The following is a 14,941-nucleotide window of genomic DNA, read 5'->3' on the forward strand; positions in this document are numbered from 1 at the left end:
TCATGGGAGATCTGCCTCTGGCTGAGAGAGACCCAAGCCTGAAGACCTGGAAAGTTGCTGCCAGCCAGCAACATGTATGCCTAACCAAGAAGCCATTTCTGCAACACTTGTGTCCACATAGGCACATCAGTCCCAGTCAAAGCTTATTGTTATTACCGTCTGTGTTTTTTGGGTCATTCTCAGGGACTTCAAGCGCAGTGTACAAACAATGGATTCCAGACACCAATTTTGAAAATGCCTCCAACTGGGATAAGGGCCGAACCCCATGCAGCAACGATGTCGTCCTTTTTCGGAGCAGCGAGGTACCTGGTTTTGCTTCGTTAAAAAAAACACACACACACATAAAATTTACTGCGGCGAGTTTTTCTGGCAATTTGCGAAACCGTGTCCCTGCTTCTTCCAGGTTGTGTCAGTCTATGTCCAGTCGTCCCACTCCTTGACAGACATGGTAAGTGCACCTGATATCGTGGCATGTAGAATCGAACACAGGGCAGGTGGGGCTTGTCTACCTGGGAAGGGAGCCCATCTAGGAGAAGGAAAACCCTGGTCCTAAACCTCCGCTGCCTTGCAGGATATCTTTGGGAGAAGAGAAGGCCAAGGAGAAAACCCTACACCAGGCACCCCCAAACTTCGGCCCTCCAGATGTTTTGGACTACAATTCCCATCTTCCCCGACCACTGGTCCTGTTAGCTAGGGATCATGGGAGTTGTAGGCCAAAACATCTGGAGGGCCGCAGTTTGGGGATGCCTGCCCCACACAAATGCAGAGTGGAGTCCCTAAGACGTTTGAATGACGCATTGTATGCCTCCTTTTGGCAACTGCTGCGGCCAAGCTGGTGCCAAATGTACTACTCTGCTTTCCTTTGGACCACATCAGAGAGACCAAGAGGGGTTTTTTTTTTGTCAACTGGGCAGCCCAGGACCTCCATGCACGCTGCCAAAGAGGTCACTTCAGTGCTGCTAACACTGAGGTTTTGACTTCACCCCCAGAGGCGCACTCCATTGTTCGTTGAGCCGAATGGATGGAAACAAATCTCAAACACAATAAGAAACAGGGTAAAGAGTGGGATGCAGGGTTTATCTGAAGGAGGGTTGAATTAGGAGCCGAGGGGGCACCCGGGGTCACTAAGAGGGAAGTGGGTATCAGGAGGGGGTTGGAGGTAGGCCCTTTGGAGCACGTCGACAGCTTATTTACAATCGACCAGGCTAGAACTCAGAGCGAAGCACCTTCCTCGTTTCATATTTAAAGTTTTGCTGCTCTTATTGCTTTCAAAACTATTTCCTTTGGTCACACTTGTATGTATTTGCCGTTCTGGGTCATCACCAGTCACAGGGGAAGCAATTATTGGCAATAGCTACTAATTTCCTTACAAGTTAGTTACCTGCGAGAGGTGAAGTTTTGTGCATGTGCGGTAAGTAGTTCTATATAAATATTTTACGCTATAAATTTCCTTCATCCTCATGTTTTTGTCACTACGAACGCATAAACATATTTTTCATGCAACATTCTTTGCTGAATTTTATTGCGTCGTTATCTTCCTTGGTGGGTCGTGCAAGCCGCTATTCTGAATGATGTTTTTATAGGGCGGGGAGCCCTGGGGATGAGCTTATGGAACCAAAGGGACAGTATCCTGAAAAAGTTTGAGAACCATTGGGTTAGATAAACTATCTTGTTGACTATGTTGTAATAGGACTAGGGGTCCATTTTTCTGCATGTTCTTCATTTGTTGTATTAGCTGCAAGTTTTCCTATGCTGGGGGTATTGAAACAACAACAAAATCAACTTTACAGCCGTTTGTTGGATGGCATTGATGTCTGGTTTTATAAGAAAGGTATTTTTAAAAAGTAATTCGCATCCACCCTTTAAAAACCATCTACCGGTAAAGGTAAAGGTAAAGGTAAAGGGACCCCTGACCATTAGGTCCAGTCGCGAATGACTCTGGGGTTGCGGTGCTCATCTCGCTTTACTGGCCGAGGGAGCTGGCGTACAGCTTCCAGGTCATGTGGCCAGCATGACAAAGCCACGTCTGGCAAACCAGAGCAGCACATGGAAACGCCGTTTACCTTCCCGCTGTAGTGGTACCTATTTATCTACTTGCATTTTGACGTGCTTTCGAACTGCTAGGTTGGCAGGAGCTGGGACCGAGCAACGGGAGCTCACCCCGTCATAGGGATTCGAACCGCCGACCTTCTGATCAGCAAGCCCTAGGCTCAGTGGTTTAACCACAGCGCCACCTGGGTCCCTTTTAAAAAGTAATTCGCATCCACCCTTTAAAAACCATCTACCGGTAGCTGCCATCAAATAAACTCAATTCTGGTTAAGGAGTAATGTTTTTATAGCATTCATGCAGGGGTGTCATTTTTTATAATGTAACAAGAAAGCAGTCTAAATACTAAAGCAGCGGCTTTGAAACTTTCTATACAGTGGTACCTCGGTTTATGAACACAATTGGTTCCGGAAGTCTGTTCATAAACTGAAGCGTTCATAAACTGAAGCGAACTTTTCCATTGAAAGTAATGGAAAGTGGATTAATCCGTTCCAGAGTACTTAAACTGAAGCGTTCATAAACTGAAGCGAACTTTCCCATTGAAAGTAATGGAAAGTGGATTAATCCGTTCCAGACGGGTCCGCGGAGTACTTAAACTGAAGCGTTCATAAACTGAAGCATGGGTGTAATTGGTTCCGGAAGTCTGTTCATAAACTGAAGCGTTCATAAACCGAAGCGAACTTTCCCATTGAAAGTAATGGAAAATGAATTAATCCGTTCCAGATGGGTCCACGGTGTTCATAAACCGAAAATTCATAAACCGAGGTGTTCATAAACCGAGGTTCCACTGTACTCACATTAATTTGTTTGCTAATGGCCCCCTTTGTCTCTGATGTGGAAAGTTGGGAAAGGCTGTGGCTCAGTGATAGACCTTCTGCTTTGCATGTGAAAGGTCCCAGGTTTGATCCCCAACATCTCCAGGTATTTGTATATAGAATATTTGTATTTTTTAAAAAAATTATATCCTGTTGTTCTGCCAGTGCGGAGCCCAAGGCAGCTCACAGCATAAAATAAAACAGATACAATAACAACAAACCACAATATATAAAGCCTCACGATTAAATAAATAACCCTACTGGAAACAGCACTGGAAACACTCACTATTTAAAAGCACACACACACACACACACACACACACACACACACACACACACACACACACACAGAAGACCCTGCTACCATGACAGCTAGTTCTTAGCCAAAGGCCTATAATAATGCCTATGGTATTTTGCCTGTCTGTGAAAGGAAAGGGGGGGAGCCTACCCTCTTGTGGAAGGGAGTTCCAAAATCGAGGAGCAGCCACCAAGAAGCAGCCACTAAGAACGCCCCTTCTGGTGTCCTCACCAAACTCACCCATGAAGGTGGCGGAACTGAGAGAGAGGCCTCTCCAGAAAATCTAGAAGAAGAAGAAGAAGAAGAAGAAGAAGAAGAAGAAGAAGAAGAAGAAGAAGAAGAAGAAGAAGAAGAAGAAGAAGAAGAAGAAGAAGAAGAAGAAGAAGAAGAAGAAGAAGAAGAAGAAGAAGAGGAGGAGGAGGAGGAGGAGGAGGAGTACCGGTAGTAGTAGTAGTTTGGATTTGATACCCCACTTTATCACTACCCGAAGGAGTCTCAAAGGCACTAACATTCTCCTTTCCCTTCCTCCCCCACAACAAACACCCTGTGAGGTGAGTGGGGCTGAGAGACTTCAGAGAAGTGTGACTAGCCCAAGGTCACCCAGCAGCTGCATGTGGAGGAGCGGAGATGCCAACCCGGTTCCCCAGATTATGAGTCTACTGCTCTTAACCACTACACCACACCGGCAGGTTCATTCAAGGAGATATAGTCCTTTGTTTCTCCTAAACTGCCCACTTTTTCACAGACACTCAAACCTTAGCTGGAGAAAGCCATTGCCCTTTCCAAGCTCTGATGGGCCTCTCGTTCAAAACACAAGAGAGACTTCCTGCTACCAGGAGACCATTGCCTAACTACGAGCTCTCACCAGGGGCAAAGGAAGGCACTCCAGTACCTGGTGTGGGGTGTCAAGGGGCAGGGTGAACTTATGAACGGCAGGGCTACGTATGGCGGCAGCGGCGTGCGTGTGCCGTATGGACAGCAGCGGGATCTTCCACTAGCGGCTGCAGTGGGGTGGGGCAAACCACCCAGCGGCGCATGCTCAACGCCACTACATACGGTGACACACAGCATGCGCTGTATGGATGGTGGAAGTACCCTCCACTCGCAGCAGCGGAGCGGTCCTCCTGGCCTTCTTGTCACCCCCCTCAGAGATGGCACCCAGGGCGGACGCCCCCTGCCCCCTTCCTCTGCCACTGCCTCCCATTGATAAACAACAACAAACCTCCCCGACTGCTAACCAACAGTCCATCGGAGAAAGAAAATAAGGCCACCCATTTGCCATAACATTATAGCTGCCCTCCCTTGTCTTTCTTTTCAGTCTATGCTGTCTCCGCAGGAGCCCAAAGCATCCAATTGCAACGATGCAACTAGGGTTGTCCTATCCAGAATACTGCAGTCGGCAGCAGTGTCCAGGCCATAGCTGCCAAGTCTCCCGTATTCCCCCAGGAAATCCCCGTTTTTCTAGCTGTCTCTAGCTGAAAAAACGGCTTTTTTTGGTTTTCCCCGGTTTATTCTGGTGCAGCAGCCATTTTGAAACTGGGCAGAGCATGCTCAGAAGCGAAGTTCCAAAATGGCTGCAGTGCGACTTCTGGTGCGGTGGCCATTTTGGAACTGGGAAAAGCAGCATCAAAAGTCACTTCTGAGCATGCTCCGCCCAGTTCCAAAATGGCGGCAGCGCTATTTCTGGTCTGCTACTTCCGGCCCGGTCCCTTATTTCTCGGACAGCAACTTGGCAGATATGGTCCAGGCGGAAATCAGGGCAATGTCCAGGAAAATCCAGGCGTACGGCAGCCCATGTCGGCAGTGCTGTTTTTGCTGCTTTTCCATAAAAATAGCTCAAAAACAGCAATTTTTTTGGGTGATTTTGCCCCAAAAGCTTTCGGCAACAACTTTCAGCAAAAAAAGTTCACCAGCTTTTCTGTCCAGATTTTTGTTGTTTGAAATATGGCAACCCTGGATGCAACTGACTGAGCAGAGATTGTTTTCTGGCATGTTCCGGAGGGAACAATTCCACGTTTGTGAATGGCTACGTGACTGAGTGGATTTCTCCTCCTCTCTTCTGTATTTTCTTGCTTTACCCAGGTGCCCGAGCAAGAGAGCGTCTCAGAAGGATGGGGCTAAGCTCTGAGACGCCGTTTCCCATCCAAGAATATCATTTTTGACTCCCATGCTCGGCCGTTCTCAGAGCACTTAAATAGCCAAGCGAGCACACAGAGATGAAGCAAAACTACTTTGCAGCAAGTAGCCCTTTGTTGCTGCTGTAAACAATGATTGTGTCCAAATATACGCCTTTTAATTCTCCCCGCCCTTCTGCTTCCAACAGCGCTTGTTCTGGGAAATGGCAACTGAGGTTGCTACGGTGATTTGATTTTTTCTCAGCCCCTGACTTACCAGCCATTATCTAGCTGCATTCGGGAGTGCTTGTATTCTGCAGCTGCACAGGACAAAATGAAAGGGCTGTCTTGCCCACACAGGATTCTTCCCACCTGCCCTGGACATCGGCCCAGCTCTAGGTCCTACCACCATTGCAAGAGCAGTTGGTGGGGACACATGACACAAGATGAATTTTAACAAGGAGAAATGTAAGGTACTACACTTGGGCAAAAAAAAATGAAAGGCACAAATACAGGATGGGTGACACCTGGCTTGAGAGCAGTACATGTGAAAAGGATTTAGGAGTCTTGGTAGACCACAAACTTGACATGAGTCAGCAGTGTGATGCAGCAGCTAAAAAAGCCAATGCAATTCTGGGCTGCATCAACAGGAGTATAGCATCTAGATCTAGGGAAGTAATAGTACCACTGTATTCCGCTCTGGTCAGACCTCACCTGGAGTACTGTGTCCAGTTCTGGGCACCACAGTTCAAGAAGGATACTGACAAGCTGGAACGTGTCCAAAAGAGGGCAACCAAAATGGTCAAAGGCCTGGAAACGATGCCTTATGAGGAACGGCTTAGGGAGCTGGGTATGTTTAGCCTGGAGAAGAGAAGGTTAAGGGGTGATATGATAGCCATGTTCAAATATATGAAAGGATGTCATATGGAGGAGGGAGAAAGATTGTTTTCTGCTGCTCCAGAGAAGCGGACACGGAGCAATGAATTCAAACTTCAAGAACGAAGATTCCACCTAAACCTTAGGAAGAACTTCCTGACAGTAAGAGCTGTTCGGCAGTGGAATTTGCTACCAAGGAGTGTGGTGGAGTCTCCTTCTTTGGAGGTATTTAAGCAAAGGCTTGACAGGCATATGTCAAGAATGCTTTGATGGTGTTTCCTGCTTGGCAGGGGGTTGGACTGGATGGCCCTTGTGGTCTCTTCCAACTCTATGATTCTATGACAGGGTCTTGTCAGCTGCTGCACCTAGGCTGTCATCCATTCTACCCTGGGACACCTAGTTGGTTGTGGAAGCTGGTCTATCACATACCCTCCAAGTGTCCCAATTTTCCAAGGACAGTCCCAGAAATTATAAAAGCCACCCCAACTTTGGATTTGATCCCAGAATGTTCCTATTTTCCCCGCCAGTGCTATCGCTGCTGAGCTCAGGGGGAGGATGTTTGTCCTGAGTGGCAGTTGCAAGGGAGCATCGTGTTGCCTCTCCACAACTCCTTTGGGCATCTCGTAGCGGCTCCTGGAGAGTAGGCAAGGAGGAGGAGTGGTCGTACCTGCTGAGATCTAGCCCTGAGTGAGGTGCCGGCTCTGAGTTGCAGGCAGAGGGCTGCCCTGGACAGGGAGTTAGGGGGTGTGGAGCAGAGCACAAGGAACCTTAATTTTTGTTATGCTTTGTGCATCCGCGTCTAATCTTTCCCCTTTCTAAAATTTATTTATTGGTGTGTGCATTTGTCAAAGACTGGTCTGAGGGGGACTGGACTGAGGAGGAATGGTGGAGACCGCCCCCCCCTCCTCTTGAATCTTCCAGAGAAAAGAAATACAATATGGATTTACAGCAGTGGTTTGAGGAAGGTCACAGCCCAGAGACAGGTGAACAGAAGAGTTGGGAGGTGATGGGAGAAGAGGAGGGGGAGACAGAATCAGAGCCAGCTGACATGTCATTACTGGAAAGCATGCCCGATCCCCTTCTCCCAGAACCCGGCGTGCATTGAAAGCGCAAGAGCAAAGAACTCAGAGACAAATCTTCTTCATTCTTCTTCTTCTTCTTTGGTGATCACTCGTATCCGAGTAAGATTGTCTTCCATAAACAAGGTTTAAACAATGGGTCCGTAAGTGACTGTGGAGGCCAATTCTGGATCCACACGTCCTTCCACAGTGGGGAGTTGATCATGGTGTGGATTTGCCAAGCGCGCCTTCCTCTTAGCACGTTTCTCCCTTGCGTCCTGAGATCGAGTTTCTTCAAAGCCCATGACACCTTTGGTAAAGGCTGTTCTCCAACTGAAGCACTTGCAGGCCAGTGTTTCCCAGTTGTCGGTGTTTATACTACTTTTTTTTTAGATTTGCCTTGAGACAGTCTTTAAACCTCTTTTGTTGACCACCAGCATTACGCTTTCCATTTTTAAATTCGGAATAAAGTAGTTGCTTTGGAAGACGATCATCAGGCATCCGCACAAAATGACCAGTGCAACGAAGTTGATGTTGAAGAATCATTGCTTCAACACTTGTGATCTTTGCTTCTTCCAGTACAGTACACTGATATTAGTTCGCCTGTCTTTCCAAGTGATGTGTAAAATTTTTCGGAGATACCGTTGATGGAATCTTTTGAGGAGTTGGAGATGGCGTTTATAAGTGGTCCATGTTTCACAAGCATATAGTAAGGTTGGTAGTACAATAGCTTTGTAAACAAGCGTTTTGGTTTCCCTGCGAACGTCTCGGTCCTCAAACACTCTGCACTTCATGCACTTCTGCACCCCTGGTGGCCAGCATAGGGGGGAAGTGTTGTTGCTAGGAAGGGAAGGGGGAGGAGCTCAGTAGGAGCAACGCCATTATCCGATCGGCTGCCTTTCTGTCTCTCTCTGTGAATCTTGAATAAATACATTGGTAAGAACGTCTTGTTTTCCCCATTTCTGGCATCCAGCCATGAGGGAGGGGGAATGGATTCCCTTGAATCATAGAATCGTAGAGTTGGAAGAGACCACAAGGGCCATCCAGTCCAACCCCCTGCCGAGCAGGAAACACCATCAAAGAATTGACATATGCCTGTCAAGCCTCTGTTTAAAGACCTCCAAAGAAGGAGACTCCACCACACTCCTTGGTAGCAAATTCCACTGCCGAACAGCTCTTACTGTCAGGAAGTTCTTCCTAATGAAGTCTGACTACTGTCTACCAAAGAATAAAATAAAATCAGGCTTAAGAGGATTTCTCAGGACAGTGGAGTGTCCCATTGGAGTTGTGGCAGTGGCACTCAGACATTTGTCCCATTGGAGTTGTGGCAGTGGCACTCAATGCTCTGCTGAGGGGGACGGACAAAAAAATGGAGGGCCGAGGAAGGTCAGTCGGTGGGGACTGAATAATGTCCCTTCCGCCTGCCCTCAGCCAGCCTCCCCCGCACTTGCTTGCCTACTGATGGCTACAAGCCTTGATGGCTATGCCCTACCTCTGTAGCTGGAAGCAGCCTTGCTTCTGAATATTTGCTTGTGGGTTTTCCACTGGTATCTGCTTGGTCACTGTGAGAACAGGAGACTGGACTGGCCATCGGTCTGGCCCAGCAGGATCGGCTGTCAATGGGTTTGGAAGTTCTAAGGATCCGTTGTGTGGTATATGATGAGCTCCTTCCTACTGCCTGCCGCAAATCTGCTCCAAAATACCTCTTTGCATCTTCCAGCAGAGCCTTGCACAAGTTGAAAATGATTTCTCTTTCTGGGGAGGCAAGCTGCTCAGTCTCTTTCTCGGAAGTCCCGGGTCACACCTAAATCACCGCTTCCCTAATTTATTACATATATACCTTTTCTCCAAGGAGTTCAGTGTACTAAACTTAGTCCCTTCCATGCCATCGGCTGGATAGCTCAGCTGGTTAGGGCATGGTGCTGGTAACGCCAAGGCTGCAGGTTCGATCCCCGTACAGGACAGCTGCATATTCCTGCATTGCAGGGGGTTGGACTAGATGATCCTCAGGGTCCCTTCCAACTCTATGATCCAAACGTTTTCCTTGCAACAACCCTGTAGGCTAGGCTGACTGGCCCAAGTTCACCTAGTGTGCTTAATGGCTGAGTGGGGATCAGAATCCTGCTCCCCCCCATGTCCATCAAATACTCTAACCATTAGTGCACGCTCCCCTTTGTTTTTCTCCCCTTTCCTAATGTCCACTGAAAGGAAGCAGACAGAACTAAGCCAAAAGAATTCAGGAAAATTGTGTGGGGGGAAAGGGTCTCTTGGCTTTTAATCATTATGGTGGGTTGGGTGGTTTTGCCTCTTACACAGTTTGAAGCGGGTGGATTGTAAGAAGGTTTGTGTGCAAGTGCCTCTGTTCAAATAGCCACTATAATTTTATGTGCCATAATTTATCCAAGCTGCTTAAACTGCTAATTACTTGGATGTTTTAATAAGACAGCATGTTGTGTTTAACTGGTCTATAAACACCCACATGAGGAATTTTGTATCTCCCTGTGTATGCACTTAAAAAAAATAAAAAGCACGTGGAATTTTAGCAGACAGGAAATGGACAGGTGGAATGTTTGGAAATGTGGGCCTTATTATAACGTTAAAGCTGAACAGTTCCAATTCCTGCAGAAGGTTTATGACTTAATGGTTAGTGGTTATTTCTGGTGCAATGGGCTATTCCCATTTGAAAAGTACTGCAAAGTATCTGATTAGGATGCTGATACAAAGTGTTGGGAATATAGAGAGCTGCCTTATGCAGAATCAGACCACTGCTCTGTTTAGCTCAGTACAGTAGACCCTCGGGTAACGTAACCTTCGGGTTGCGAACGCGGCAAACCCGGAAGTGGTTTTGGCGCTCGTGCATGCGCAGAACTGCTCTGCGCACTTCGCACATGCGCAGAAGCACTCTGCGGCTCCGCGTGTGTGCGCAGAAGCAGTCCTCCGGTTATGAAACAGATCCCGTTCCTAACCCGGTTATGGAACAGATCCCGTTCCTAACCAGAGGTACCACTGTATTGTCAACACTGACTGGCAGCAGCTGTTTGGGGTTTTAGGCATGGAACAAAATAACCCAGCCTGAAGCCCTGGAGAGACGCTGCCAGCCTGTGTAGGCAATATTGAGAGAGATGGACCAATAGTCTGACTCAGTATAAGGATGCTTCGTGCCCTCAGTGAATCTTGACAGATTGAAGAACCTGGTCCAAACAGATGCAATTCAGTAGAGACAAATATAAGGTTCTGCGTTTAGGCAGGAAAAACCAGCTGCACAAATATAAGATGGGGAACACCTGGCTTGCCAGTAGAGCATGTCAAAAGGATCTGGGGGTCTTATTAGGCTACAAGCTTAACACGAGTCAACAGTGTGATGCAGCAGTAAGTAAAGCTAATTCTATTCTAGGCTGCATCAACAGAAGTATAGTGTCCAGATCAAGGGAAATAACAGTACCACTCTATTCTGCCTTGGTCTGACCAGATCTGGAATATTGTTTCCAATTCTGGGTGCCACAATTCATGAAGGATTATTGACAAGCTGGAACATGTGCAGAGGAGGGCAACCAAGATGATCAAGGGTCCGGAAACCAAGCCTTATGAGGAACGGTTGAAGGAGCTGGGTTTGTTTAGCCTGGAGAAGAGGAGACTGAGAGGGAGATATGATAGTCATCTTCAAATATCTCAGGGGCTGTCACATGGAAGAGGGAGAAAGCTTGTTTTCTCCTGCTCTGGAAGGCAAGACTCAAACCAATGGCTTTAAGTTACAAGAAAGGAGATTATGGCTAAACATTGGGAAGAACTTTCTGACAGTAGGAGCTGTTTGACAGTGGAACAGTCTCCCTCAGAAGCTGGTGGACTCTCCTTCCTTGGAGGTTTTCAAGCAGAGGCTGGATGGCCACCTGTCATGGATGCTTTAGCTGAGATTCCTGCATTGCAGGGGGTTGGACTAGAATCATAGCGTAGAATTGTAGACTTGGAAGTGACTCCAAGGGTCAAAAATACATTTGTTAAAAATAAAATAAAATGTTGACATTTCTATTCCAATGCCTCCGAGTCCATGCATATGATTTTGTTAAAAGGCAGCAAGAATGTGTGTTGGGTAACTTTTATCGTGGTATTTTCCCCCTCTCATTTGCTCACCTGTCATGGATGCTTTAGCTGAGATTCCTGCATTGCAAGGGTTGGACTAGATCAGTGTTCCACACCCATGGGTCTCCAGCAGTTTTTGGACTACAACTCCCATCACCCCTAGCTAGCAAGATCAGTGGTTGGGGATGATGGGAATTGTAGTCCGAAAACAGCTGGAGACCCAAGGTTGGGAAACAGTGGAGCAGGTGACCCTTGGGGTCCCTTCCAACTCTACAATTCTATGGCTTTGTACTTGCCAAGTCCCTATAACAAGAGACCAAGGCAACTTCCACCAGGTTATTTAGTTGTCATCAGGCGAAGGGAACAGAGGCCTGCCTTTATCGCACTAGAATCCTCCAAACTGGAAACCTGTCAAGGGTAAAGTCAGATTTTGGGAGGAGGGGAGACAAGCAGGGCTCTGTTTTGAAGTCTCCTCAGTGCCGAGGCTCCTTCTTGTTCCCTTTTAAAATCTCGGCATGTTCGCGCAACACACATAATTCCCTACGCCTGCCACGCTTTCCTGTATTAATCTCGCTCCCGTTTTAACAGTGGCCCATAAACCAGCTGCAAGTGGAAATCTAATAGGAACCGTCAAGAAGGAACAGGCTGCCAGAACTTGCTTCCCAGCTGACTGGTCCACCCCTCACATTTCCAAGGAGGAGGCATGGCATTAAACATTTAAACGGCCCTGGCAATTCTTTCCTCTCCTGCCTTTAAGAGCTTAAATCCTGCACAGCTCCCGAGTACCTACAGCTCCCCAATCGAACCTAATTTCTGAAACAGGCACAGTGGAGACAATGAGAGCAACATTAGCCACCCCCAACCCATTTATTTTTTTTAAGCGTTAAAGGGATATAGGGCAGGCCAGGAGCAGGGGAGAGAAACACAGCCATTCTTCAAAACCCACACTTCTCTGAATTTTGCATTGCAGTTCTCCAGCTCAGGTAATGCGTACAAAAAATGCACGTGCTAGGATAAGGTCTGCATTTTAAATATATATATTTAAAACCTGTATACGTAAAAGCAGAAATCCTGAAAGAAATGCAAATGCAGGGTTTCCAAACTGTGGTCCACGAGCTTCATTCAGGTGGTTTGCAGCATGTCTGTAAAAATAAGCTTAAAAATTGTCCGGCACATTACAATCGCTACAACAGGCAGGGAAATTATGAAGTGGGTTGCCGAGACTGTGATTTCAAAGAGGCTCTTTGGGTGCCCACAATGGCTACGTTTCAATCTCCCGCAGAAACTGCTTAAGCATTGGGCAAAAGCCAATTCCATAGAGCAAGCACCACATGGCTGCTGAATGTGGGCATTATGGAAGAGAAAGCTCTGCAGATGTACGCACGAGGAGGGGGCCCCCCTTTTATACGCTCGGGCAGCGACTGCCAATATCTGGGGGTCGCTTCCGCCTTTGTGCGGCAGATGGGGAGGTGAGAGGCGGTCGTGGCGAGCAACACACAGTTCCCTGCTCTTGTTCCGAATTCTCGGGGCTTTGCTTTTGTACATCACGAACGCCACATCGACAAATCACGTCCCCCTCTTCCATTATAAATAAAGGGCAAGTGTACATGTGGCTCCAGCTCATGCCTCTGAAGAAAGAGTTGCTGACAGCTGCTTGCAGGGCATTTCTTCGTCTAACCCTCAGGATCAAGATCTGGCCAGAGAAGGAAAACAAAGGAGCAAATGAAGAGGGCTGAACTGTTGACCTTTGACCAAAAACATAGAGTCTCTTTCCGGCAACTCTTTCAACCATTCGACCCCAAACAAGAGTTCTAAGGCCTCTGAGTAGCATATTCAGGGAATGGTCCATTGCACACTGCATCCTTGCTATTTAGGCCCGCAAGGAGGAGGAAAGCAAACGAAAGAGATGGCTGCCGGGGAAGAGGCAGAAGGTGACATCGTCTGACAAGAGTTTGGGGTCCCGGCGGTTTATTCTTAGCCTCCTAATTGGTATGGGAAGAATGTACCAAACTTCGCTTCAGCATTCTTGCAGCTAGCTGGAAGGTTGATCTTGAAATGCCAACTGCTCTCCAGAGAGGCAGCTCCTACCCAACTGAAATGTTCCACTGAAGTCTTAAGGGCCTCAAATGTTTTCAGCCTCCCCCTTTCCTCTAAAACAGTGCGGATACTGGTTAAAAAGAAGCGGAGATCTGAAAGGGATTATGACAATTCACATTAAGCTGATGAATCAAAACTTGGGCAGAGGCTATTACAAGTGGGGTGAGGTGGGGGGGGTAGGGATGGGGAAGGAATTTGATGGTGTTTCTCTTTGAAGGCAAACCTGACTATCTCTCATTTTCTGAAAGCTGAAGTGAATTGAAACATGGGTATCCCTCAAAAATCGCACTTTTTCATTCCCATTTCTTGAGGCAAGTAACATGTACAAAACAATTATTTATTTCAATTGACAAGTTGTATTGATTGCAATAAATCCTATGCACGGTTTATAAAAAAAATACATATATGAGGGTAAAATGCACATTCGAAATATCCATATTAGTGAAAATAGCATTAAAATGCTTTGTATAAGGAGAAATTGCTTTTCAAATACAGTATGTGTTTTAGGGGACATTGCATGTGGAGATGTGTACTGAGAGGAGTTTGCACTGAAATGCTGCTGGTTTTCATGAGGACTATTAAAAAAAAAAACACCTCACAAACTGATGCAGAAATATGGAGCCCTGAACCGACAGTCACCCATCCTTACCTGGAAGTGAAACTTTAATCAATGACTCTGCCAGAGAGCTGGTGAAATCTACCTTGGCTTTTCCCATGACATGTCCTAGGAAATAATCTAGGTTGTGAATATACCCTGTCAAACATCCCCTCTCCTAGCTTTTACCTCTGGAGACATGCATAGGCTACAAGCCCCCTCTTATCTCAAAGGGTGAATTGACACTACAAACTTCCATTAGTTTCATATCACTTGAACTGGTGCAGTTTCTGTCCAAGGGACCTGGGAAACTAGGTTGCTGTTCTTGTTGGCATCTGTCTGTCTCAAGAGACAACAGAGTGCGCCTCTGGGGGAGAAAGCCAACTGAAGTGTGCAAGACTGGGCAGTGTGTGTGAAGGTCCTGGGCTGCCCAGATGACAAGACCCCCCCCCTCTCTGGGGCTTGCTGGTGTGGTACAAAGGAAAACGATGCAATGCAAAGCTTGGCTGCAGGAGTTGCTGGAAGGAGGTCTAAACCACTTGGGGTTGCCGATCAAAAGGTTGGTGGTTCGAATCCCTGCATAGGAGTGAGCTCACATTGCTCTGTTCCAGCTCCTGCCAACCTAGCAGTCCGAAAGCATGCCAGTGCAAGTAGATAAATAGGTACCGCTGTGGTGGGAATATACAGCATTTCTGTGCCCTCTGGCCTCTGTCATGGTGTCCTGTTGCACATGACCCAGAAAGCTGCCTGTGGATAAATGCTGGCCCCCTCGACCTGAAAGTGGAGATGAGTGCCGCATCCCGTAGTTGCCTTTGACTGGACTTAACCGTCCAGGGGTCCTTTGCCTTTTACCTACCCACAAGGCGCCATCCAACCATCTTAGAGACTCCACTCCAGATTTGTGAAGGGTTTTTTACTCCTTAGCCTTTTCCTCTCCCAAAGATATCCAACAAGGCAGTAGTGG

At 47.2% G+C, this 14,941-nt stretch overlaps 1 protein-coding gene across 1 annotated transcript in view; it reads left to right on the forward strand.

The window, feature by feature from the left end:
* AMN (amnion associated transmembrane protein) overlaps positions 1 to 14,941 on the forward strand; it is a 64,103-nt gene that overhangs the window by 11,620 nt on the left and 37,542 nt on the right. Inside the window, exons 2-3 of the mRNA XM_035105539.3 lie at positions 184 to 302; positions 404 to 448. Of these exons, the coding sequence (XP_034961430.3) occupies positions 184 to 302; positions 404 to 448 (164 nt within the window). The remainder of the gene's footprint in view (positions 1 to 183; positions 303 to 403; positions 449 to 14,941) is intronic.

Source organism: Zootoca vivipara, chromosome 1 (genome assembly GCF_965207765.1).
Source record: "Zootoca vivipara chromosome 1, rZooViv2.hap1.1, whole genome shotgun sequence".
Classification (NCBI taxonomy): domain Eukaryota; kingdom Metazoa; phylum Chordata; class Lepidosauria; order Squamata; family Lacertidae; genus Zootoca; species Zootoca vivipara.